Source organism: Daphnia carinata, chromosome 5 (genome assembly GCF_022539665.2).
Source record: "Daphnia carinata strain CSIRO-1 chromosome 5, CSIRO_AGI_Dcar_HiC_V3, whole genome shotgun sequence".
NCBI classification, from domain to species: Eukaryota; Metazoa; Arthropoda; class Branchiopoda; order Diplostraca; family Daphniidae; genus Daphnia; species Daphnia carinata.
This window is the reverse complement of record NC_081335.1, coordinates 5,336,311-5,363,239: the sequence shown is the minus strand read 5'-3', so window position 1 is coordinate 5,363,239 and position 26,929 is coordinate 5,336,311. Positions and strand designations below refer to the sequence as shown.

The window sequence follows — 26,929 nt, the reverse complement described above, 5'->3', positions numbered from 1 at the left end:
ATCAAGGTGAAGTAGCTGAAACACAGATCATGATTTCTCCGAACAAGGTTCAAATCATCACGAGGCAGCAAACAAGAGAATCTACCAGGAAAAGACAATTAGAAAAAAACCATTCATCAGATTATTTTGAGGTAAGCAGTTCAGTTTTTAATAATATCATAGCAATATTGTAGTTATCTTAGCTAAGCTATTCAAAAGAAGTAAATTTTTAACACGAAAGATTTTAACAGATTCATTTTCAATTCCTTTCCATCTGTCCTGCATTATCGAAATGCTTATTATTATGTTGCTTTCTCAACACATCCTTTCTAGATGGTGGAAGACGAAATGCCTACCAGAAAACGTTCTAGTAACGAGGCGTCTTCTGCCAACCAGCTGTTAGTGTCCAAAGACAGAGTAATTGATCCTGATCAAGAATGGGCAGACTACGAGAAGAACGAAGGCGTTGTACGTTTTTATTCCATTAAGATATCTTTTTGAAATGCTTCTTTAATTTCTTAACAGGTAGATAATCTAAAATCTAAGGTTGTGGAATTGGAAAACTCACTTATTGAGCTTGGACATCAGTTGGCCGTCAAGGAAAAAGAAGTGCAAGAACTTCAGATGCAGCTAAATAATATGCATGAAGAACATCCATCTGGACTGGCAGCAAGTAATACAATTAGCTTAATTTTTATTTTATTTTGGTTAATATAATATTCTTTATGACTCTTTTGTTTCAGGATTAAAAGAAAACATTTTGTTACTTAAGGATATTTTCGAGGACGTCAAGATTCAGCAGTTATCAGAAAATGATCGGCAAATGAGTACACCCAAATCCATTTGTTATAGCAGCCCAAAATCAAGGATGGTAAGCGATGGTCGTTTATGTTTTCGTTTTTGATAATTATAACATATCTTATCATTTTAACCAACAGGTTGTTTTTGACGGCGATCTTAAAATTGAATTCAATGTTCTCCGCAACGCAGTTGCTCTAGGACGTGACGCCGACAATAAAGAGAGCTTGAATGCAATGGTTGGGGCAATTATTGATTATTTTATGCCCTTAGAAGAACAGGCTACTTACTCCTTAACTGGAAGGCCATGTCGGAGCATAAAAAATAGTTTACCCAAGAATAAGTTTCCCCCTTATCTCCGAACCGCGCTCAATAGTATTTACACTTTAAGCATGCATCTCTAGAGTCTTTAATTGTTCTTTTGCATTTAGATTTCATTCCTGATCGCTGGAAAAAGTGGCATTCTGTTCCTAATTTCGACTCCAGGCGAATTAAACAAGCAATCGTCGAAAAGCTACAAGTCAGTGGATCTAAGGTTAAAAATGCGGCAAAAAAACGTACGCTGCCCGAGGAAAATGACGAAGATCTTGCAGTCGCCATTACTGAAGATTATTAAATGCCCTGCTTCACAAATATCATTTCAGCGTATCGCAGTTATGTCAATGCATTTTGCAGTTGCCCGTCTTTCATGTATCTCCAAGTGTGATTGTTTTTTCCTTTATTTTTCCTACTCGCTTCCGCCACTTCTCGGGTTGGTTGGTTGTTTGTTGTATTTTTCGCTTTTCTTCCTAGTCCTTAACCATTATTCTTCTTGTTTCTTCCTTTTCCTTGAAATCAAATGAAGGTTAATTTTCATTTATAATAGCTTAACCAAGTTATTCTACACACAGAATACATTTTTGAGGTTGTTTAAATCATTTTTAAATCATCGGATTTCATTTATTTTTTTGTCACCGTATATATATAGCCAGATATATATAAGCTGGTTGCATGCAGCTACTATATGCAATAGGAAATATTAGTGAACAAGCTTACGTTCCCAGTACCATAGCTTAGCTTACACGAAACAACTACGGCAAGCCAGCGCTGTACGGGTTAAAATAAGCTTCGAAATCGAAGCTTAAATCGTAAAAAATTTAAGCTTGAAATCGTTAGCTTGGAGGGGCCTGGAGCACTAGCTGCGCTAGCTAACCCAAGGTTTGAGCTAGCTTAACGTTTCGTACGGGTAAGCAAATTTGGCTTTAGTTTTATACCCCCCAAAGTGTCCAATATATGGTGAATTGTGGCAGGCAGCAAGGAGTTCGCGTCGTAGGATGAATGGTACAACAAGTTTATATTCTTTTCCATTACCTTCATTATTTTGATTAGTTATTTTATTTGTCTGAAATCCTAATAATTAAAGTAGTGGTTCACGAATAGATTCATTACCTTGTTGCCACTCTTGCAACTGATGCTCTGTCATCTGTGTTTCAAGTGCTGCTATCTTGTGTGAGATTTTGTTACCATGCCGGACCCTATCGGACATCGGGCCAAATCCCGACTCCCAGTCTAATTAAAAGAGAGGCCAGAGGTCGGCTCATGTTCGACCTGACCTCTAGAGGTGGAAAGACAGTAATAAGGAAAACGAATATGGTAATAAAGTCTGTCAAGAGAGCAACAGTTGCGAAAGGTTTCATCCTGTATTCTAGCCATGCCTTCGTAAGGACAGACTCAACTTTAGCGACTTTTACTACGATACGATAAGTAATCGGTTGAAAGTTTGTGTAACAACTCTTGGTAAAGGTTCGTTTATTGGACTCACTTCACAAGATACACACTAAATACAGGTGACAACCCAATCGACTATCCGACGAACACAACACACCAACTCGACTACTCAATAAATGACTACTTGACTACTGTTCAACTAACTCCTCTGACTTGTCAGAGTCGGGCTTTTAAAGCTCCCGACATCCGTTCAAAGCGACAATGCTAGCCAACGCATGACTTGCGGATCGCCTATCATCATGCGATAGGCGACTAAGTCCATTGGCGCTACAGTTGAATTAAGTAATGGGACGTGACTGCAGCCAGTGTTGCAACTGTTGCCCTCTGTTATCTGTTTCAAGTGCTGCCATCTTTTGTTAAACCTGTTACTATGCTTCTTTTTCCTGATTGTTGCCCTTCTATCCCTAGAGGTCAAGTCGAGCCTGAGTCGACCTCTGGCCTCTGTTTTATTCAGTCTGGGACTCGGGATTTGGCCCGATGTCCGATAGGACGTTAAGAGGGGGCTCTGCTGTTGCTGGCCGCCTTCGCGTAAGTCCTTAAGATGGAGCCTTGCATGACTGCTGGCTTCCCTTCGCGATTGTGTTGTAAATAGTATAAATTGTGTGTATTTTGTATGTCCTGTGTTGTAATGTCTGTGTAATTGTGTGCATAAATGAAGCAAACTGTAACACCAGCAACGTCCGATAGCACACAGTTTGGAATCACCCATTCGGCGCCAGGTTTAGCAGAATACGTGTGATGCTCACCCAATATTTGTTTCTTGATGAGTGGAGTTATATTTTTCGTTGATTGCGAATCTTGTGGGCACAAAAAACAGTGTAGACGGTGGTTGACTAGTTGTGCGGTAAAGAGGGGTATAGGTAGATATTCAACTTCTGATATAGGGGTGATGTTATCATTTTGGATAAATCGTTTCACCATCACTCTTCCCTCTGATGGGTAGATATAAGCTCCTCCGATTTTTGGATCCAGTCGGCTCCTAGTATTAGAGCATGGGAAAGTTCCTCCTGTATTGAAATTGTGAGTTTCACTACGTTGCCGCACCAGTGACCAACCACATCGATCTCTCCCACCGTTCCAGTACAGCGACCATCAGCTAGTTTCAGCGGCATGGGAGAGGATTGCGTAGTTGCCATGGATGCAGTGGTGGACAATTGATTACACTTGTTGAGACTCCTGAGTCTACTACTGCCTTTACGTTGTTTTTTAAGTTGGCGACGTATGCGGTGATAATAGGCCGATTAGGTGGGACTTCAAAGGCATTTAATGCCGGTCCTGGCTTACGGGTCAGCTTGGCCGTTTCCCGACCGTTGACTATCGTTCAGGGGACAATCGTGTGTGGCCTGTATTATTACATTTCAAGCACCACCGTTCTCCATTAAGCATGTTTCACGGCCGTCCATATTGTTGATTGGAAGTGTTATAGAGTGCGGTTCTTGAATTTTCATTTAGCCGAATTTCAATCCAGCGAGTTCTTGAACTTGTTCGTCTAAACGAATCCCTTACGAGATTACGTCTGATTTTTTTACGACAGTGTGAACTGCATTTGCTGCTAGAGCTCCATAATTCTGAATAAAGGCGATGACTGAGTTTAGAGGATTTTGTAGTAGATGCGAAATTGTTAAAAGAAAATTCCTTGAACAGATAGGGAATAAAATTAGCTTCTGTCATCGGATAAGGAAACTGACGGCGAAGTTTAGCTTTTGACAAGGCGTATTGAGTGATGAATTCGTTATTTTTTTGTTGGACATGTGTCGTCACTAATTTATCCTATTCGGCAAAGTTATAGCGTTTCTGAAAAGCCGCACACAGAGCAGTTGACCAGCCAGTTCAACCTGCTGGAACTTCCAATTCATGTTGCCAGCGCTACTCTGCAACAATTCCACGTAAACCTTCCTTGGGTAATCGAAGTTTTCGATTATCATCCCATTGACCTGCCACAGCTTCTCGAATGATTACTTCAATGAATTCGAGCACATCTTCCTCATTCTTCGCGCTATACGTTGGGATACACTGACGATTGCCGTTTCGTTTGCGCAAACTGTTCTGCTCGTTCAATTGCTGTTGCAAAACCTGTTCTCACAATTTCTGTTAGCATTCCCATTTGTTCTTCGGTCGTAACTCTTTTTGCTCTATAAGGAGATGGGAGCGATAATAATAACTAGGAACCCAGAGAGAAAGAGAAAAAATCAATAAAATAATTGATAACCATAACTAAATGGAGACAAGGAGAAACAGAAAAAGAAAAATAATAATCACCAACAAGATAATCAATTAGACTGGAACTGTTCAGCTCGGGTAGGGGATAAGTACTAGTTTTCAATAGACGAGATTTGGGCAGATAATTTCTCAAATTAATTAATATGGTTACTGTTTCTTTATCAATTTGCGTTACAAGCGTCACATTGATTAGTGGAGTGTTCACAAGAATACGAAAAATTTTAGACCCGCCAGGAATAAAATTGTCCATCATTGTGGCCGAGTTTGCAAAAGGCTGCCACGATTATGTAAAGCATTGTCCCCGTAGTTAGAATGCCGTTACATGTTTTAAGGCAATTAGTAAACGACGAACTCGTCACCGAGAACAGGTCGCAAACCACTGGTATACCCTAGTTGATAAACCAATTGCAAGTTGCTCTCCTCGGATCCAGAGGATGAGGCTTCAACTTCAGTGTCATGACGTTCAATTTGGTTTACGAGCCAGGGCGCGAACTCTACATCGCAGACGCTCTCAGTCGCACTACTTACCCTAAGCTGTACATGGAGGAAGCTGCGCAATCTAGCGAGGAGCAGGTTCACGCAGTTCTCGACACAGTAATCCCTGTTCTGACTACGCACGCCCGGTGTGCCGTTGACACCGCAGCGGACCCTTATCTCCATGTTGTACGGTATGTAATTTCATACTGTTGGCCAGATCATAAAAAGCTGTGCCCAGAACCGGCAAAACCGTTTTGTAATGTCTATTATGACCTGGTCAAGGTAGAAGGCCTGCTTCTGAAAAGAGAGCGATTGGTCGTCTCTAACTCCCTAAAACAAGAGATTTTGAAAGGGGTGCACGATGGCCATTTTGCCGAAGTAAAATGCGTCGAGTGCGCCAAGTTGGTAGTTTACTGGCCAGGGTGCACCGAAGTCATACGGAATTGGGTTGCGGGATGCGCAATCTGCCAAGAGAATCGGGACTGAAACCCGACTTAACCACTATTTTCGGTCGAGATTGCCGACCACCCGTTTCTATAAGTTGGAACAGTTATCTTTGATTTCCTGGGAACCCAGTCCCTACTGCTAGTGGACTACTACAGCAAGTGGCCATGTGCTGTTCCCCTACGCAGCCTCACATCGTCAGCGGTGCTGGCTTAAATGGACCGTCTTTTTGCAGACTTCGGAATCCCCGAACAGCTCGTTTCAGACAACGGTCTAGCGTTTGGCAGCGCTGAGTTCCGAGATTTCTGCAGGCGCTGCAAAACAAAAAAAAAATGCTGCTGAAAATGTTCGAGGGCGGGAGTTCGCTACGGCAAGCTATGGCGACCATCCGGTTCACACCTGTTTCGGGCAAATTGCCGTCACCAACCGTGTTGCTGCAGGGTCGTAACCTTCGGGGAGCCCTGCCATTTCTTTCAGAAGCCCTAAAATCACGCTTCATCAGTGCGTCAACAGTGAAAACCCAGCTTCAGCTGCGCGAAGCCAACGCTAGTCTCCAGAAGAGTCACCCACCGGATGTGCATGGATCGGCATATCAGTTGGACAGTCCATTAGAGTGAAGGTAGTAAGAAAGTGGATACCAGGCAGGGTTAGGGGCATTTTCGATCAGCCACATTCTTACCAAGTGAAGAGGACGGACGCTGTTTCCGTCGGAATCGACAGGCCATCAACACTAGCAGGATAGGTACAACAGCTCCTCGGAACCAGGCACCGAGGCCCTCGCTACCAGCTCGCCGTTCGTCGCCGCCGTACTTCGCTTCACCAGCGCAGCCGCCTAGCTCATCAGTGCTAACTAAACACCAAGCGGAGAGCCCACCATCATCATCGTCATTGGCGTTACTCGAAACTCCATTTTATGGGTTTTCGTCAACTCAGCCGCCCACTGCGGGTAGTCCCGCATGTGAGCCCGGACTAGGAACGCCTATCAGTTTGGAGTGCGGCTAGCCAGTGCAACCGGAACGACCCGAACCGGCCGATCATGCTTGGCACCATCAAAGAAGCTATAGCTTGTGTTGTTCATTAGTACACAGAATTCGCATTTTCGCTGTCATTGTTTGCAATCCAGAATGGCCAAGCGTTAAGTGTTAATCTCATAAATCATCGTGTAAGAGGGAGATGTCAAGGTCGTCCACAAGAGACGCCATTGATTTTCAGTATCTCAGAGGGGCAAAGATTGGCGGTGAAATAGGACTGGAGAAATACGACTGAAAATTTCCAGTCCTATTTCTACCGGAGAAATCGGTTTTTAAAAAAGGAAAATGGATATAAGACGAGGCTCTTGCGCAATATGTTGCATGCCGGATTGGAGGCTCATTGTTCCTACTGGAACAAAGTAAATGAAATAGGACTGATGCCGAGGAGAAATAGGACTGATGCCATGGAGAAATAGGACTGTCCTAAACGTTTTTAAAAGTAAATCCTATTTCTCCCAGTCCTATTTCTCCAGTCCTATTTCTCCAGTCCTATTTCCCCAGTCCTATTTCGCTTGAGTCCTATTTCACCGGCTACCGGGGCAAACCTCTAGAACAATAAACGGTAAACGCCTGTCTGCACTCAGAACTACAAGACTTACTGCTCATCTTCAGATCAGTTGCGCAGCTGTACCATTGCGAATTCGTGCTGGATACGCTGTTTACCCTTCTCGGGTTTGCGCTGCTCAACCATTCGTTTGCCCGAACGTCTTGTTCTCCGTCACCATTTGATTCTGCTGTTTGGCATGTTGCAGCCGTGTATGCTCCAGCTTGGCCAATTGGTCGGCATATTCAAGCTTGCGTTGACGCTCCTTGACAACCAGTTCCCTTTCCAAGCAAACGTCACGTTCTTCATAATTCTTTCGATGAATCTTGAGGTGTCTGATTTCTCTCTGCATTAGACCGCCCTTGTTAAAAGAGTGATGCTTAGAAAAGATCCGTAGAGCCCTTGACCGCAGAGCCCTGACAAATTCTGAGTTGCCTATAGGGTTTTTTAAACACCTAATTTTTTCTGAAACGAAATGGCAAATTTTTATGAACAACAACGCCATTTTGTGTGTTTGTGTTTGTGTGTGATTTATTTTCCTTGCCTATAGTCAGAAATGAACCGAGCTTTTTCCACGGCTATCAAACATTACTGAAAAGCAAGTCAAAGATCCACGTGATTTGGACTAGGGATGGGTTTGCAGCATTGAGAATTATATGAATCGATATCATTGAAATAATTTTTTTCGTAATTAAAATGTATTATTTTAAAAACTCCTTGTAACAGATATAAAGCAACGTCTTCCGTGATATAGAAAAAGGCATGGCGCATTCACCTTAGGAAGTGTATCTTTTCATGCAGCATGTTTTGAACAAGTAATTTCTAAAAATGTAAAAGAAAACAACGTGCAAAACATAATAAAAATGAGCCGCACATGTTAATGAAATGACAATTTTAAAAAGATATATTGAATGAATCGAAATCAGATGAACTGGGCATTACTATTGCACACTACGCTTACAAAAACAACATCCGTTTCAGGACATTACTTTCCCTCACTTGAACATAGAACATCTGATATATGGCTTGCTCACAAGCAATTCGATTATATTTCAACAAGCCCCATAACTAATATACTGAAACCATCAAAACTACTATGAATAAATTTGAACGATAACAAATTGGTCCATTCGAAAATCATGTGGGAAGAAGCATACAAATTACTCCCCATTGCACCAGCTGAGCGAAGTGCTAAAAGACAAAACGCGATGCGCAACGTGAAACTGATTAATTTGGGTCAATTAGATATAACAGAAATGCATACCAAAGATGGCAAAAAGATTTCATCCATTCAAAACACGATCACATCTGTCTTAGCAAGCATGGATGTTAAATGAAAACGAATATTGAAACTTAACATACTGGAATAAAATTGGTGTGCACAGGAAAAACTTTTTATAAATTCCAGTCTCAATAAAACTATTAAAACTAACATTAGTGCTACCAATAAGGTACCAATTTGTGTGTGCTGCAAAGTGAATTGCGAACCAAAATGCATGGCGATATGCCTTCGGAAATAAACTTAAGCTACTAGTTGCTTACTTTTAGCACACTATACTTCTACTTGGAACAATCAGTTACTGCTGAGCGTACGGTAGTAACGAGCCAGTACTTCCCAGGCTTTATCAGCCATAAAACCGGGAGGAGGTGATTCTCCCGCCCGTGCCAAACCTAGGCAAATTAATAAATATTAAAAGCCCTTAAAAATTCCTAGATCTATAGCTACAGTTTTGATTATTAAACTATGCAACGAATAGATTTACCTCTCATTTGTGTTCCTGAGATGAAGTCAAAATCCTGCTTGCGTTCTGGATCAAAGAAACTCATTGACTTGGCTCGTGTATCATATGCTGCTACGCGAAATGGAATGATCTCCATTCCAACTAATCCAGGCGCCATGGAAAGTACTTTCCCTCCATGAGTTGGCTCATAAAGGTCTTGCTTAAGTGCTGGATTGGGATGTGCCATTCCAGCCGGATCTCTACCTACAATGTAGAATTTCGCGCCAGCCATCAAACGCGATCGCGCATGCCATTGCACCTTAATACCATAATACAACTTTCAAAACAAGGCAAACGCATCATGTTGTACTATCACACACCTCCGTAGGGCCAGCATAGAGCATCGGAGAAGGGAAAATAGCTAGAACAGTGTGTTCTGGATCTAAAATTCTTTCCTCCAGAATGGCTTTATGTTGCTCCATTCGCACGGCTAGCGGGACATCATCATCCTTTGTCCATCCACCTAGTGGATGAAGGAGCAGGACAGGTTTTTTGTATCCTCGTTCAAGCAACGTTTGCCGAGTAAACTAACTCAAATCAAAGTGTTTTGCATTTTCAAATTATTAAAACTGTGTAGTTCTGTAAAAATTACCTGCATTAGAAGGGCATGCCCATTGTGAACAGGATTTCTCAATTGAAAGGCGAACACTGCGTCGGCACCCATATCATGAAAAGTTTTCTTCAATTCAGTAGGCGTTAAGCGATATTCATCCAATCCATCATTCCAACGAATGCGGTTCAAAACTTCTAGTTCGCCACCTACTAGCCAATCACCGCTTGCCATTATCATTTGAATATAAGGATGAGACGGATGGGTTGTTCCGAATTGTCTGGCACAACGTTCTTCTTTACGATGCTCGAAGAATTCGGGTGATCTGAGTATGGCTACTGGCTTGTTATTGTGGAGCAGAGTAATAGCTAAGCAGCCATCAAGCTTTTCTCTCTCTGCTGTGGTAATAGCCAATACAATGGGAACGCTTTGATTTGATACTCCACCATCGTATATACAATTAAAATGGAGAACCTAATTGCAAAAGAATGTTATTTTGTTTATTGGTATGAAACGTAGACATACCTGAAGATATTCCCGCTCTCTCATGAAACCTGTCAGTGGGGACGCCCATCCTTCGGAAAGAATTTGCACCCATTGCAAATCGATGTCATTGATAACGATGGACGGAAGTGTAGCGGACTCGGCTATGGCATCTGGTCTTCGTTCATCAGATACGAACAACTCTACAACCGTTGCCTGTGCAGCTTTCGGCAGAACATTCTAACCCGAGAAATAATAACGGAATAAATAAAAATTATTTGAAGATTCTTTCTGAACCCACTTGGCTGACGAGCAAGTCTACTAGTTGTTGAGTGCATTCAATGACAGATTTCTGGCTGGTGTGCATAGTTTCATGAGGATTCAAGGGTGGTTCATACGGTGAATCTATTCCAGTGAAGTCTTAAGAAACAAATAGATATTATAATTAGAAAGATAAATAAAACTGTCTAAAAAATTACTTTTTATAGTCCCTTGTCGTGCTTTCTTGTAGAGACCCTTCACGTCACGTTCTTCGCAAACATTAAGAGGCGCATCAACAAAAATTTCAAAAAAAGGGAGTCCGGCATCAGCATGTATTTTTCGTGCGCGGTCTCTGTCCTACGTAAGTTTTTTTAATGACAACTTTATGAATGAATATTGTTATTACCTCGCGAAACGGTGACACGAAGGAGCACAAAGTAACAACCCCGGACTCCGCAAACAATTTGGCAACTTCAGCAACACGCCGAATGTTTTCTTGGCGATCCTCGTCAGAAAACCCAAGATCAGAATTCAAACCAAACCTCATATTATCACCATCCAAACTAAAAGCTGGAATGCCCCTCATTACTAGATAATCTTCTAGGGCAAATGATAAAGTTGTTTTCCCAGAACCTGAAAATCCTGCATTGCCAAAGCATGAGGTGGGTTAATTTTCCCAAAAATTGCCTTTACATTTCTTAAGTAGTACCTGTAAACCAAACGGTGCAACCACGAAATCTTCCTTGACCCATTACTTGACCTCTGGTATTTCTATCAACAAGATGACGATGGTAAGTAACATTTGTAGCTTTTTGAAGAGACTGTAAACAAGAAATCAATGTTAATATATGATTGGTCCATTCAGTTTTTCATAAATTGCTTAAGAAGTATTCTGTTTAGGTATTTAGGAAAATTGGCCTTAACTAGTATCCCATTTATCTGTTATTACTCTAAGCATTATGTTGAAATGATTAAATGCATAGAGACAAAGCCAAATCTAAATGGTATTTTTGGTTTTCCGATAGCTATTAATGAGTAACTATCACAAGTTTATATGAATAACAGTTTTTGGCAATGATTCATACTTACAATGCTCAATTTCTTTCCACTGTTCTCAGCCATTTCTTTAAACGAATGTAGCGAGTGAAACGAAACGCAGTTCTCAGTCTTCTTATGTTATTAGCAAGAGCAGTTACACTAATTCAGAGAAGATCTAAATGGTGGTCTCCTGGGAACAAGAACGCTGACGTGGAATAACAGTTAACTTGTCGTATGTCCAGCTCAGTCCCGCGTGTGCTCGACAACAGAAAGAACTTCAAGACAGCTGTCCTTCCACCCGACAAAGTCAAAGACCTGCTATAGGCATGGGTGACTTCTGAAGCTTCCACAAGGTAGGACGTCGTCCTAGCCCGCAGACGATAAATAGCACTAATGCCTTCCAAAATCCAAGCGGCCAAACTCTGCCGCTCATTTTCATTATGATCTCCCAATTCATTCAGTTTCGTCTACTACATGACTAATTCCACGTTCTATATTTTGGTGCCCTTTCGTTGTTAGCGTATTCAGCTTAAAGGAGTCGTGCTTTTTAGTTTGTCGATGTTTTCATTTTTTTTTTAAGCTGGCTCCGCGCGAATTGGCGAACTCTTTTGCCGATCATGGGCACAATTTTTGTCTCGATTCAACCCCGATTATAAACAATTTAACATAAAACAGACATAGTCAACTTCGATACGGAACTTAGAACACGAAGTATAGTTTTTCGCTTGAAAAAAAAGACGAAGAATATAAACAAAAATATCACATTTTTCACTTTTATCTAGCTATCGGCGAACACAAAATATGAGTAATAACTCAACGTTAAGTTGTTTAGGTTCCGAGGCGAGGTGGGGCGATGACCGCAAAATGCTATCATGGTTCTGGGTACCTGACTTCTGGCAACATGGTATCCCTCCCTATAGCCAGGTCGTGCTAGCGTTTTATCAACAACACCAACAGCAACAAAAAAAAAATTATTTTGCAACTTTGTAGACTTTAGATCGTAACCTGCTTAAAAGCTCCACCAGGATTTTTCAGTTAAACGTTATTTAATTAATGTTTACATAATTGCGATTTTTTTATCGTAGTGAAACTTTTTTAAATATTGAAATGAAAAAAATTCCGCAAAAAATCAGACAGAAGACACAGATACTCATCAAACAGCAAAACTGTTTTTTTTCTTTTTATCGATTTAGCGTGATAACAGACCCAAATGACAAAGCGTAAAAAAATTGTTTTATACTACTTTTTTGCTAGTCAATATTATTTTTTTATTTTCACTGAGTCTCATAGCACTTTCTGATGGTTATCGAATACTGTTAGTCTTTTAAAAATACATTGAATACTATAGCCACTATTATTTTTTTAATAATTATGACTTTCCTTGGGTAAGGAAAAAACAAACAGAAAACGTAAAACTTCGGAGTAATTGTTTGGGTTTTAAAATATGCCAAATCAACAGTACAATATACATTTAACATTCCTTGTTATCTCAAGCGTGTTTTGTTGTAAGAATATGCTTCGATAATTAAAGTTTTGCGACAGATAATTACATTAAAAGTTACCCCTTCGCGACAACCATCATGGTGGTCATTTTAATTGCGCGTTGCATCCACAACACCGTCCACACAAAGATATTAAACAATACCGTAACTAGATTAAAAAGGACGGTTATTTGTACTATAATTTAAACTTTGAAAACTCTGCTTTAAACAGATAGTGCTATAGTACTATGGACTCAAATTATTTGGAATCTGATACCTGGAAAAAAAAATTAAAAGAATAACATAGCGACTTAATCCACTTAAAATTTATAGAAACTAAATTATGTGATTTATTGAAGTGCTGGCTTATTCTGTACTGGTATAATTGTTTATGTTTTCTCGAAAATTGTATGATTTTCTGTGTCAGCCTTAAATGCGGACGCGTACTGGAAAAACTGCGGACTTTTGGCTGCGGACTGTCAAAAAATTTTTGACATTAGCCCGCAGTTTATCCATACCACAATGGTCCGCAGTCCGCGTATTATACGGGAATACAGCATAACATATAAACATTTGAAGCGGACAAACCAGCACTGTGCTGCTTGATACGTCAGACCAGATAGACCTGTGAAGAGATCAAATTAGTTATCAAGGTAATTGGAAAAATTAAAATTGAAGAAAAATTAATTAAAGTATTGCATTTCACAATAAAGGCATGACATTTATGAGCGTGTTTTGATTATGTAACATATTTTTAGGGGAAAATGATCAAGAAGTGATGAAGTGCTATTTAAATACAAGGATGGAGGTAATACTTTTGTTTTAATTAGAAGATGACTGTATGTCAAAGGAAGATAATTTTTACTTTGCGATGAACCAACCATATTTGTGTCAAATAAGTTTATCGGTTAATAAATTTCTCTGAGATAGAAACTGCTATTTATTTTCGTATTTCCGATAAACAGTGTTTTGACTTAATTATAATTAAGTTTGGTGTTTTAGTATTTGATAAATAAATACCGATATCAAGGGTATTATTGTAATGGGGTCCGGGTAAGCAATGGGTATTGTAATGTAAGTCCGCAAAATATCAGTCCGCTGTTTACCCTACCCGTTCCGCAATTTTAAATGGTACATTTACGAAACGGTCCGCATTTTACCCCGAGGTCCCGCGAATATTTTGTCAAAGATTTTGTGACACTCCACAGCTAAAAATCCGCAGTTTTTCCAGTCCGCAGTCCCCGTCCGCATTTTACGCTGACCCTGATTTTCTTCGTGGAGCATGAATAAAGCCAAGATACTGAACATATTTTCGAAGCCTGGCATTAAATAACACTAAAAGACATTGAAACCTTTCCTTATACCTAAAGAAACACAAATAGATGCAAATAATTCAGTGAACTAAATACATTTAATAAAATTTTCCTACTACTAAATAGTTGATTGAATAATTTCTATATTACAGAGAAAACCCAATAACTGCTTCCCTTTCTTAAGTTTATTTGTGCCTGTAAAAACAAATATATCAGTTTTATCATTACAAACACATTTTTCAACTTGCCTAAAACCAAATTTAACACACGAAAAAATAAAAAACAAACTGTCAAAACGGAAAATAGCACGCAAAAAACGTAAACAATGAGCAGAAGACAAAATTGTACCTACTGGGCTACTGGGCTACTGGCGCGACAGTTGGGGTGATTGACGGCCGTGTAGCGATCACTAGAGCCGTCTAGTGAAAGAACTTTCAATGGCTAGATCAGACATAGATCAGATTTTCCCAGCTAAACGATCCGATCTAGACGACAACGAGATAGGAGCACATTAACAGTAGAAGTTACTGTTGCCTGGCTCCTGGCTTCGTTGTCTAGCAAGATGCATGACATGAAATAAATCGATTCTTAGGGGTGGCCAAACTTTCAGTAGTAGTAGTGTCGTCTGCATGTTTGATTGCAAATATTTACTTGGTTTCCATGCTGGAAACGCTGATTATTACATTTAAAACTTTTTGTTACGTTGCACGAATTACAACCAGAATTGTCATAAACCAAAGGCCCAAATGGACAAAATCACACTTACCTCTGACTGTGTAATTTCCTGTGAATTGTAAGTTGCACAGCACAGTGAATCCATTTTGTAAAGCTTCTAGACTAATTCCAATTTTGTTTAGATGTAAGGAGCAGAAAGCTAAGTACACTTGCCCAAGATGTGGTATTCAGTATTGCTCTGTGATGTGCTATAAATCTTTTCAACACACTCAATGCTCAGAGTATTTTTTTAAGGAATGTGTATTAAAGGAATTAATTGGGAGTAACATGGAAAGCCAGTTGGGACAAAATCAGAAAACAAATATGGAAAATCTAATGAAGAAAGACAGTATGAACTATGCAGAAGATCTTGATTCAGATGATTCCGAAGACAGCTATGATGACAATTTTATTAGCAGAATGAAAAATGTTGACTTGAATGATTCAGATGCTGTATGGAGTCTTCTGAATGAGAAGGAAAGAACAGAATTCCAAAGAAAACTGTTCACTGGAGAAATTGTGCAATTGCTTCCAAGTTGGAACCCATGGTGGATACAAAAACCAAATATCCCAACCAAAGAAAATGATGTTCCAGAGCCAATGGAAATTCCACCTATTAAGACTACAATTCCTTTATTGTCTTCAATGATGGTAATCACAATTATTATAATTGATTGCATGCAAAAACATTAATATTTACGCTTCCATTTGAATCTTGCTTACTGATTACTTTTTTAACTGAATGCCCAATAATATTTCTTAGGACTATTTCAGTAGTTGCCATTGCCACAATATTGCCACAATCTTATATGGCATATGTATATGTATATATATTTTTTTTGCAGCACAAAAAACCAAATGGGAAAGTGGTTAATGGATTGGGAAACATACTATATGGTTACGCGTGTGCCTCACGTCTTTATATGCAAGATTGGACTGGGAGCATCAGGTTCGTCATAGAAACTCTCCTGGCCGCTTCTACGATTCTTTATACCAACCAATGCTTTGAGACAGCCCAGGAAGCTATAACTTGTGCACAGTTTTCTGCACAAAAGCTCCTTGATATTTCAGATGAGTTGAACTTGCTGGTGAGAAATGATCTAGAACAAATTCTAAAGAGCCGAAAATTTCTTTTGGCTGCATTGTCAGATATCAGCGCTCTGCTTCATAAAGGTGCAGACACTAAATGTGCTCCTGTAAAGCGTTTGCACATTGCTATCAAGAAAGTCGATTTTTATCTTTCGCTTGTCAATGAATATGATCTAACCCTATCCAAATGTAACGTTGAATGTTAAAATAAATATTTTTGTAAGCTGCTTCATCTTTGTAATTCGCTCATTCTTAGGCTACAATAGCTAGAAGATCAATACCTTGGGGATTCACAACTCCAAACTTAAGTATGCCGAACAATGATCGGCCGAATTATTCTAAATTTTGATTTGAATCAAAAGCAATCGATATCACGGATTTTGCAGAATAAAAATAAGATTCACTCCAACCCTTTGATTCTAAAATCAAAAATCAAGAAGCACATTACAATCCAATTGTAACGGAAGCTAAGTTGCAGAATTTAAAAACTCTACCTGCCTGTGTGACGAAAACGGGAAGGAAAATTAACATGAGAGGAATACGGAAAAAAATATAATCAGAAAGTATGAGTGTAATAAGTTTTTAAGAATAAATAAAAACTATAATTATTTGTGATTTTTCTTTGGATGTCTAGAAGAGGATATCAAATGGACAGGCATTACAAGACGTCCAATGGATGATTCTAAGGGACGAAAATAAAACGGGCATTAGGATGTTCTAACAACTACCGGAGACATCGCATGGGATATCCCTGTGACGGCAGAAGGCTACGAGGGTTGGAACCGGTTTTTCCGGCTCGGAAGCCGACCCAGGTGACCATGGGTAATAATTTACACTTATTTTAATGAAAACACACCGATTCTTAGTTCAATCATATTCTATTAAACGAAAGAAGATTTAATAGAGATAAAAATATTGTATTTGCATAAGTAAATAAAAACAGAAAACAAATAAATAGGTGCCGGTTCCGTGGCAGGTCCCTCTTGGCACTTAATTTTTAGGGGGAGATTCTTTTTAACGCTGTTGTACGTTTGGACTACATGTTGATACGTCGATCTTGCGTTTTCCCCAGGAACGAAACAAAACCGACTTACAAATCTATATACCTTTCCCTATATCGAAACCTTTCCAAAACAACAAAATCAGCCTGCACCCGGTATCCGCTGGAAGGGTCTTAATTTTTTCAACATCAAAAAGTTTCCTTACCAAATGTCCATACGAACCCCCTACCAGCGGCAAGATTAGTAAGGAATTTAACAAGAAGCTAAAAAAAACGCAAAAGAGCGAAACCATTAAAAAATGAACCCATCTTCCCGCCTCGGACCCTCTTGGAACGATGGTCCCAGTAGGACCGTCTCGGGGAGTCTAAGTCGTTTTAAAACTATGCCTGCCTGCATTCCAAACGGAGTCATAGAGAAGATGATTGGCGAGCGCTGTGCTGGTTTCCCCATAAGGCTTCGTAGCAAATTTTCACAACAATCGTTCTGCACCAAGCCGTGCTACATGGCTGAATTTTTGAAAGTAGGACGGGAACAATGTAACCTTTTCATTTAATTAACGTTAACGTTATTAAATAATAAATAAAAACAATGAAAATATTTATTTAATGTACATAGTGCAGTGTAGAACTAGATTTTTCGAGATTCGTGTATCTGAAACCCTTTGACTGAAAAAATTGAAGCGAATTTGCAAACATCCCAATAAAAAAAGGCAGTAATTCCGGATATTTTAAACAAACAATAGGAATTACTTTAAACAACTGACAAAAGCCTGACCGTATGTATATAGTGACTTTCAACTAGTTTTTCGACTTCCCCATATGCTTTCGATATATTTACGGTAGCAAAATCGAGACAACCTTGTTCCTAGGTGTACAGTGATGCGAGAAAGTCTAACATCTAATCACATTCGTTTTCAACCAACATCAACTTCATAACACCCAGCATTTCAAAACAGATGGCCTCTTCGGTAGCAGATAACTACGAAGATCATGTATATAATAATATATAAGTTCGCCATGTAAGAAATCTGATGAAGTACTACTAATACCATACATATAACGATGTGAAAAATCTTCGCGTAGTTCGTCGTCTAATGCTTGTTTGATTTTTTGAGATGATTTTTTTTTACAATTCTTGAAATTATTGCATACGTATTCATTTTCTGTTATAAGTATTCTCATGGCCTCAGCATTATCTGTTTGCTTTCCGATTTACGCGAAAATATGGAGCCTGTAATGAGGCTTAGCGCCACATTGAGAGAAATGTCCATTTACCATCGTCATGGTATCCCTTGCACTTTATACCCACCTTAAACGGAGTTCTTCCTGTTTACCTGTATCACACCAAACATCACGTCAGAGAATTTCGGCTAGCCAAGTCAAGAGACGTCGCGTAAGCATCGATTATAAAAGACGGGACAAACCAAGCGCTTCATCAGGGAGTATACGCTTATTGTGTAAAGTTGTAGTTGTAAATGTAAGTTACGGTTATATATTATAAAATACTTAAGTTATATATATGAGTTATACATTACGTAGTGCGAAGTAATAGAACAAGCGAATTTATTCATAAATTGGTATATTCAATTATTAAAAGAACGAAAGAATTTATTGCAAGTACAAAATTACGTTTGGTGAATGTGCCCAGTTTTGAACTTTTGTTACCAAAAACCGGTCTGGAACCCTGCAACCACCCAGGTAGCAAACTGCGACTACAAGTCGCCCGAAATATAATAGACGACGAATAAAACGTTTCAGATTTCTCGCTATAAAGGTAAATAAATCTAAATGCCAAATGAAGATTTAACTGTACACTGAAAAAAAAAAAATTATCTCTGATTTTAGGTATATGGAAAAACCAACTGTAAAAAAAAATTTAATCTTTGGCAAGAGGAGTTAAATAACCCCCGTCACACCTACCCCTGTAGAAACATATTTAAATTATAGGCTATCTACATTTGTGTTTAATTAAGATCAACATACCTATCCCTTCGTTGAAAACTGATCGACATACCTACCCGTTCGTTTCATACAGTCCGACAAAACTACCCCTTCGTTAAAGAAATCCGACATGTTTACCCCTTCCTTTAAACATTTGGACACACTAAACCCTGTGTTACAAACTTTACCATGTTCAATGTTTAATTAATTCGGTAGAGACCGATTCACCTACCTAATTTTCACCTTCATACAAGACATTTCAAGACATTTTTAAGTGTAAAAATCAGTTGAAGAAGTACAGTCATCCCTGAAAGTTTCTTAAGCAGGCAAGTAATTTGGAAAAGCAGTAATCATAGTACCAGCAGTTAACCTTTTGAATTATTAATAAAATAAACAAATAATAAAAGCTTTGAAGGCTTTTAATTTTATTATGCCAAACATAATCCTAATAAAGACCCTAAATATCGCACAGTTATAATGAATTAGTATTCATTACTCAATTCTATGTAAGGCACATACAATTTTATTTCGCTTTGCCGGAAGGAATAGCAAAGTGACTCCGTATAGTACGATAAAAATAGCGCTTCAGAAGCCATGCTTTGGTTAATTTCTCGATTTCTGAAACCTTAACTTTGTTGAGGCGAAAAAAGTTAAATAACGGGATCAAAGGACCCGGAAGTCCGATGAGGCAAAACCATTGTTTTACCCTATAAAAATATAAATTTGCGGACCGGTTTTTGGTTGTTCAGCAGCCATTTTTGCTAGAAACAACCAAACAAATTACGAGACCTCGGAAAATTTGAAGCCGGGGCAACCCTTGGTTTGTTGGTTGATGTAATCCGTTCGTTCGCATGAACTAGAGGCACGTTTTCGGGCCAGTCCGCATTTGGAAGTTCGCAATTTAACCTTTATGCATGCCGCAGTCCATGCCTGCATTTTACTCGGCACCAACATAGACCGTCAGTGTATTAGACGAAAACGCACTCGAGGTCGTGGTGAAACCTGTCAACGAAATTGATTTTCCCCAAACATCTTATTAAGTACATTTCCAATGGATTTCGTGTCAAACATCGTTAACCGATCTTTTTCTAGCAACGCTTCCGGTAGTAGGACAATTAAGTTTTTTGGGGAATAAAAATGGTTTTGTACCTGAAAATACTTCCAGTTGAATGTATATGTGTATTTTTTTGTGATTATGTTTAAATCTAGGTCGTGATTGGGCTTACGCGGCTTCCCTTGGTGTCGCCGCTCTTAGTATATCATATTTCATTGTTACCAAAGCGTCAGAACTCGGATTTTTTTGTGCAAAGAAAAAATCAAAGGTTTGATGTGATTTATACAAAAATGTTAGGGTTAAACTGTTTGACATTTGTTGTTATTAAGGGAACTTGGGTAAACCCAGATGTAAGGAAAGAAGATTCAAAAGTAGTTGACTCTTGTGATATTGAAGATATTGGAGAAAAAAAAGTATTCTGTCGGTGCTGGCGTAGTGCCTCGGTAATGTATATATAGAACTTTTTTCAAATTAAAACTTAACAGCTTATTCCTGTTCTTGCAACTCAGTTTCCATACTGTGATGGTGCACACAACAAACATAACTTGGAAACTGGTGATAATGTTGGACCACTAATAGTTGGAAAGAAGAAGAGCAACTAAAATTCAGATTTATTATGAATTCTACATATGATAATTGTAGTAAATTAGTACAGGAATATAACAACTCTTATATCTACCAATGTATACACTGATTCATATAAATGGGGAAATATGCAGAAATTGTATTCTGTATTGATGAGCAAGGCATGGATAAATTAAACAGTATCATACTCATTACATATCGTTTTCCATCATCTCAACAACCACCGGCGCTTCATCGTCTGGCTCGGCTTCAAAATCCCATTGGAATCTCTGAGTTACAAATTGTTTGAATTGTAATGTTCTTTTTTTAAGTTGAGGATCTGCAACATAGTTTTCCAAGACATTGGTAAATAAAACCCTCAGGGTTTTAACCAAAAAGTTCTCTGATGAGATAATGTCTACAAAAAAATCAGTTGGTACTTCTTGCATCTATATAATAAAACTTTCTAAAGAAAATATTTTTGTAGAACACAAAATATGCGACAAATTACCTGGAAGTATAAATCTCCGATGAAGTCCAAGATAAGGGATGGGTTTTTTATAACCATTTCATCAGCAGAACAAAAAATGTTAATCAAATGCTTCCAATGCTCAAAAGCACTGTACACCTGACCAATTACAAAGTACAGAAACACCATTTGGAGTTCTGCAAGCAATTCAGATGGACTGAAATAGTGACAAATTAGTTTCAGCCAAATGAGAAAAAAAAATGTAGGAGCTATAATGTTTAAGGCCACATAGTACTGCTAACCTTTCCCACAACGAAAGCATTTGTTCCAGTACGAAAGACGTGTCCATGCTATACTTAGTAATGTCCCCAGCATTGGATCCTTTAGGATAGAAATTTTTTGGAATTTCAGTGAAGTTTAATGCTGTCCCTGGGTTTGTCTGCCTAGATGCCAATAGCTGGTCATCAGAATATAATACTTTTTCTTTTACAGATGGTCCTGGGTTTACAACAGGTGTTTGAACTAATTCAGTGCTTGTTGTTACCTTCGTGGGAGCAGCTTCAATTTTTCTAATAACACCAGCTGTGAAACATCCCAAAAATGCTTGTTACAACACATAAACAATTGTGTAACAATAAAAACTTACCTGTAATTTTACTACTGAGCGATAGCCATTTTTTCCACATTTCAAAGGGATATGGTCCCAAATGTTTGTCCAAATTTTTTAGGTTTGCTTTTAAAACTTCAGTTTCTTCATGACTGCCTGTGAAATAAACACATGAGTGACAATTGAAAATTAATTACAGACCTTAGAATATGGAAGTTACAGTTGTCGATAACTTCTTCTATTTCAGGATTCCATCTTCGGACAACAACATCCTTCTTATTGAAATTGTAAAAAAAACCTGTTCTTGGTGCAACACAGCCTTGTTTGTCTACAGCACTATTAAACAATAAAATTTTTAAAAAAGGAGAAATATGAACTTTTCTGTTCGTCTAGTTTTTAAGTTATAATTAGACAAATGTATACTGTAATTTTTCTTGCCTGTAGTAAATATAGTGAACTCCCGGTGGTATCATTTTGATACCTTTAAATTTTTCTGCCGTCCTCCAACAGTTAAAATCTATCCCCACTTCACTCCCTATTGGTATATCAAGAAGGAACAAAAAGGCCCCTTCCTCGAATAATTTGTTGGCCAGCCTTTCATCCATCATTTTCGTATTTTAAAACTGATATAAAAAAGTTGAATATTTCGCAAAAAAAACACAATCTTTCGTTGCACCACGAAATAAGATCGTCTGCTTGACTTATCTGGATAACTGTATGCGGAACCACACCCCAGTCTTCGCCTACGCAGTGTGCGCGGAATCTGAAACTGATCTGTTTGGGCCAAAGTAAAAGGTAGACGTGGACTGTGCAAACTGCAGACGGGGTCTGAAAACTTTGCAGCAGTCCATAGTCCAGCGTATTATACGGCATGTACGATGCAGCATACAAAGTGCCGAGTTGCTACTTGCCTCTAAGGACGCATTTTTGCGCCTACTTTAGTTCAACTTTTAAATGTGCTTGTATTTTTACGTCAACTATCCGATAGATGGTTGAACTAGGTGACCGTTTTGGCGACCAACTCAGTCGGAGGTTCAACTGGAAAAGTTTAATTTTTTCAACGGTGGTCTGGACCACCGTTGACCCTCAGTTGAAGTTCAACTTCTCACTTTTTAAATTTTTGGGTTTGACTATCGCTGAACAACCATTTTATCGTCAACTTTTCCTAAAGTTGAACTAAAAAGATTCAACAAAAGGTTAACGCCAAAATGCGTCATGTACCTTACGCGGAAGTATCGCACTTCGAACACGGTCACCAACTGGTGAGCGTGAGCGCCACCTGGTTCCACAGTGCAGTCTAGTCCCCGTTCTTGCGACAGGCAGCGCCCCGAAGGACGGTTGCGTTGCGAGAACGCAGTTGACCCGACCTCTCTTCGTGATAACAGTTGTCGTCCCCGACATCAACCCACAACAGAGACCAAAAGGTCCCTGGTGCCGTGAAATTGGCGACCAACAACTTGCTTAACGTCAGTGTCCTCGTCTGAGCTTATATTTTGATTTTGATGGACGTTGCATAACGTTATTGACAAGCGCCGGAAAGCATGTACGTTAAAGATGACCGATCTGAACCGGCTGAGAACTGATTTAATAGCGCGCCCTGTTGTTGTAACTTTTTGGCGGTTTGAAATGGTCCGACGAACTTTGGTTGTAGCTTCCGGGTTAAGGCTTTTCTTTGTGGACGACCACGGGCGAGGACTAAATCACCTGGAAGAAGTTCTGGTTCCTTTCTTCTATTTCTGTCGACTCTTTCTTTCGTAGCACGTTGCTTCCTTAAAATCGTCATTCTTGCCATTTCTCTTATGTTGGTAATTCGAGAGATGAAGTTAGCGTGCGTCTCCCTTTTCTTCTGCTGGCCACGGAAAGAGATTTTCAATTGGAAGAACCGGGGGACGACGATTCACGAGTTCGAACGGCGGGATTTCTGGTGTAGATTGTCAAGCCATATTAATGGCATACGCTGCAGCCGCCAGATACGTATCCCAGTCGTTGTGTGATACGTTTACAAAAGCACAAAACGCCAGCGTTAGGCTCCGATTGAAACGTTCAACGAGTCCGTTTGTCCCAGGGTGTTCTGCAGTGGCAAAACTTTGGCATACATTCCACTTTGTGCTCCATTCGGAGAACAACTGTGAGTTGAAAGCCGTGCCCTGGTTTTCTAGAAAAGCTGTCGCAAGCTTGCTGCACGTGTCTGGTACTGCTGCAACTTCAATCCACTTTGTCAAATAGTCAATGGCAACAATAATGTGGCGATGTCCCGATGCGTTTCCTTAAAAGGTCCTAGATGATCGATTCCGATTAGTTGAAAAGGCGGTGCTGGTGGCTCGATGGGACGAAGTTTGCCGACCACTTGAACGACTTGGTGCTTGTGTTTTTTACAAAAAAGACATGACTGTACATATAATTTTACGCTTTTAATTTGACCTGGCCACCAAAATCTACTGTTAATGCTACACATGGTTTTTTTCAATTCTTTGAAGTCCAGCTGAAGGTGCATCGTGGCAAGACTCAAGAATTTGACGGCAAAGGATAGAGGGAACTAGAAGAAGAAATTTTCTACCAGAATGTTTGTTTTTCTTATACAAAACTTTACTACGTATAACGAATTTTTCAGAGATTTTATTGGGAAATGGGGAGTTCAGAGACAAGAAAATTGGTCGGAGCTGGCCGTTTGGCTGCTGCAGGAGGGCGAGTTCATTTGAAGCATAGCCTCTTTGGAGCGAACTTATCACAGCACAGACTTCATTGTTTGTGTGTGAATCGTCTACATTTGCAGTTGTATCGTCTGGGTTGCGAGACAATGCATCCGCGAGTTGATTTTCAACCTCTTTTACATGTTGAATTGTGAACGTAAACTCCTGCAAATTCTAACCCACCTTGCAAACTTCCCCTTTAGCTCTTTCTTCCCGACTATGCATTTTATTTCCGCACTGTCTGTTTAGAACAAAATGTCTCCCGCATATATACGTACGTAGTTTTTTCAGGGCCCAAACAACTGCTAAGTATTCCAGTTCGTTGGCATGATAGTGCGTCTCTGCATTCGACATCTTTCTGCTTATGTAGGCTACTGATCGATTTTCATCTCCTGAATCTTGCGACAGAACGGCTCCGAGTCCTATTTGACTGGCATCTGTCTGTATAGTCACCTCCAGGGCGTCGCCGAAGTGTGCCAAAACAGGAGCAGAGGTGAGACACTCGATGATTCTGTTTTTTTGCTTCTTCTTGCCGCTTTGTCCATTTCTCTTCTGCATTTTTAAACGAAGAACATACAGAAGTTGAGCCGGGTGTGCAAAATCAAGAATGATGCGATGGTAGTTGGACGCAAGGCCGAGAAAACCTCGTAGCAATTTCAAATTCGTCACAGGCATCCTAGTTAACGCTTGGATCTCTCCTGTTTCCGGGGCGAATGCCCTCAGCGTCAATTACGTGCCCGAAATGAGGCACCATAGTTGCTCCAAAAACGCATTTTTCTACATTCAACGTTAAGCTAGCGCGCCGACTAAGCTTATCCTAAACGTACTAAATGTTCTTCGAACATCCTACCAAACACATACGTCATCCAAATACACTAAACACATGTGCAACTTTAAACCTGTAAACACTTTATCCATGAGGCGTTGGAACGTTGCTGGAGCGCAATTTAAGCCAAAAGGTAAGCGAGAAAATTGATACAGACCATCGGGTGTGACGAAGACCGTCTTCTCCTGGTCTTCTTTTGTGACTAGTAATTGCCAGTATCCACTCTTTAAATCCAGACAGGAAAAAAATGTGCCCCCCCCCAGTCGATCAAACATGTCATCGATTCTTGGCAAGGAATAACCGTTGCATTTTGTTACTGCGTTTAAGCGCCGAAAATCGACGCAAAATCGGTAATCTCCAGTTTTGGCCATACGTATACGAACTACAGGCGAGCTCCAAGGACTAAAATACTCTTCTATAATGCCATCTTCAAGCATTTCTACTACCTTATTTACAATAATTTCCCGTTCAAAGGCCGATACTCTATGCGGCGCAGATCTAATTGGACGAGACGCAACAGTGTCAATGTGGTGTACCACCTCACTTATATGGCCAATAGCTCTCTTGGAAGATGGATAGTATTGTACATGGCGCTTTAGCAACTCCAGTAACTTTTCTCGATCTGACTGCCCAAGATTTTCCCCGAACTTAATCTGAGCTTCAAAATTTAACATTTGTCTCTCCGAGAAAAAAGTCGCACACACTTCTGAGCCTCCCAGATTGTCTTGGCCAACAGACATCTCATCTTCACTTCGTAGTTCCACTGGACAAAAAATTACGTCGGTTCAGTTTTAGCTCCGTTGGCGCATAGTGTACAATAGCAATGTTAACTTCTTCTTTCTTCGTCTTTACGACGCTCGAGGGCATAACCCACTCGTTCCCTGGTTTGGAACAAGAATTAAATTTTACCACTCCCGTACTCGAAATTTCTTCCGATACCCTTCCTATAAAAAATACAAGCGAATCTGGTGGAATAACTTGAAGTCAATCTACTTTTACCGGAAACCTACTACGTCGCTTGGAAGGTGATTGTTCTGCTAGGGACTCTAAAAGTTCTTCGCTGACTTCCAGCATATTGTCACACTGGACTTAATTATTTGTATTGAATTTCGAGGAAAAATACAATACACAACAGAACAAAAGTAACTACGCTTTTTTTACTTAACTTGAATACAGGAACATGAAGAGAATTAGAAAAATCCGGGAGAACTAGCAGAGGACTAAAAAAGTATGGGCTTTTATACCATCGTGATGGAAATACGCCTCATCTCTAGAGTTACATAAATTCTAAGACTAACTATCTTTTACTAACTTATCTGCGTGTTACAGCATCTTTTCATGAGAAGCCGTACTATACGCAGTTAAAACGTTGGTTGTCACGTCTTTTCAGAAATTATAACCACGTCAACTATTTTCCCCTCGCGACAATATCTTCCATCTTCTTCTCCCTGTCTAAAGTACTTCCGTCTTCTTCTTCTTCTTGTATACTAACATTACTTTCTTCAACCTCTTCTTCTTCCGTACTAACATTACTATCTTCGACCTCATCTTCTTCCATACCAAGTTTACTTTCTTCGACCTCTTCTTCTTCTATACCAACATTACTTTCGTCGACCTCTTCTTCTTCCATACCAACTATATTCCTTGCTTCATGAATTCGACAAACATTTTCCTCTTCTTCTTTTAAGAACCCCCGCAACTATTTCAATTTTCCCTTCCCTTATTATTATACTAGTTTTGCTTTTGACTATCCAGTCTACTCCTAATATCAGTGCAAATGGTGCATTTCGCAGAACCGTTACTTTCTC

The 26,929-nt window shown here is 39.5% G+C and overlaps 4 protein-coding genes across 6 annotated transcripts; 2 read left to right on the top strand and 2 right to left on the bottom strand.

Moving 5' to 3' along the window:
* Window positions 1–8,146: 8,146 nt before the first annotated feature.
* Window positions 8,147–11,726, bottom strand: LOC130696524 (bifunctional 3'-phosphoadenosine 5'-phosphosulfate synthase 2-like). Its single transcript, XM_057519601.2, has 10 exons — window positions 11,425–11,726; window positions 11,045–11,156; window positions 10,742–10,977; window positions 10,554–10,692; window positions 10,376–10,494; window positions 10,117–10,314; window positions 9,634–10,065; window positions 9,362–9,568; window positions 9,024–9,300; window positions 8,147–8,931 (listed from the first exon to the last, which is right to left on the bottom strand). The coding sequence occupies exons 1-10, from the start codon at window positions 11,455–11,457 to the stop codon at window positions 8,834–8,836; spliced, it is 1,851 nt and encodes a 616-aa protein (XP_057375584.1). The 5' UTR covers window positions 11,458–11,726; the 3' UTR covers window positions 8,147–8,833.
* Window positions 11,727–14,801: 3,075 nt separating this feature from the next.
* Window positions 14,802–16,188, top strand: LOC130696530 (zinc finger HIT domain-containing protein 2-like). The gene is made up of 3 exons (XM_057519608.2): window positions 14,802–14,960; window positions 15,025–15,532; window positions 15,727–16,188. Exons 1-3 carry the CDS (start codon window positions 14,914–14,916, stop codon window positions 16,174–16,176), a joined length of 1,005 nt encoding a protein of 334 aa, XP_057375591.2. The 5' UTR covers window positions 14,802–14,913; the 3' UTR covers window positions 16,177–16,188.
* Window positions 16,189–19,873: 3,685 nt separating this feature from the next.
* On the top strand, window positions 19,874–20,744 carry LOC130696533 (CDGSH iron-sulfur domain-containing protein 1-like). Its single transcript, XM_057519611.1, has 4 exons — window positions 19,874–20,014; window positions 20,121–20,233; window positions 20,295–20,408; window positions 20,475–20,744. Exons 1-4 carry the CDS (start codon window positions 19,963–19,965, stop codon window positions 20,565–20,567), a joined length of 372 nt encoding a protein of 123 aa, XP_057375594.1. The 5' UTR covers window positions 19,874–19,962; the 3' UTR covers window positions 20,568–20,744.
* Window positions 20,688–22,283, bottom strand: LOC130696529 (protein AAR2 homolog). Of its 3 annotated transcripts, XM_057519607.2 has the most exons (7): window positions 22,044–22,282; window positions 21,826–21,941; window positions 21,645–21,761; window positions 21,543–21,580; window positions 21,301–21,455; window positions 21,041–21,215; window positions 20,688–20,978 (listed from the first exon to the last, which is right to left on the bottom strand). In XM_057519607.2, exons 1-7 carry the CDS (start codon window positions 22,211–22,213, stop codon window positions 20,742–20,744), a joined length of 1,008 nt encoding a protein of 335 aa, XP_057375590.1. In that variant the 5' UTR covers window positions 22,214–22,282; the 3' UTR covers window positions 20,688–20,741. The 3 variants fall into 3 exon arrangements, with proteins under 3 accessions (XP_057375590.1, XP_059351283.1, XP_057375589.1); XM_059495300.1 differs by having other exon boundaries at window positions 20,688–20,947; window positions 21,301–21,580; window positions 22,044–22,283; XM_057519606.2 differs by having other exon boundaries at window positions 21,301–21,580; window positions 22,044–22,281.
* Window positions 22,284–26,929: the final 4,646 nt, after the last annotated feature.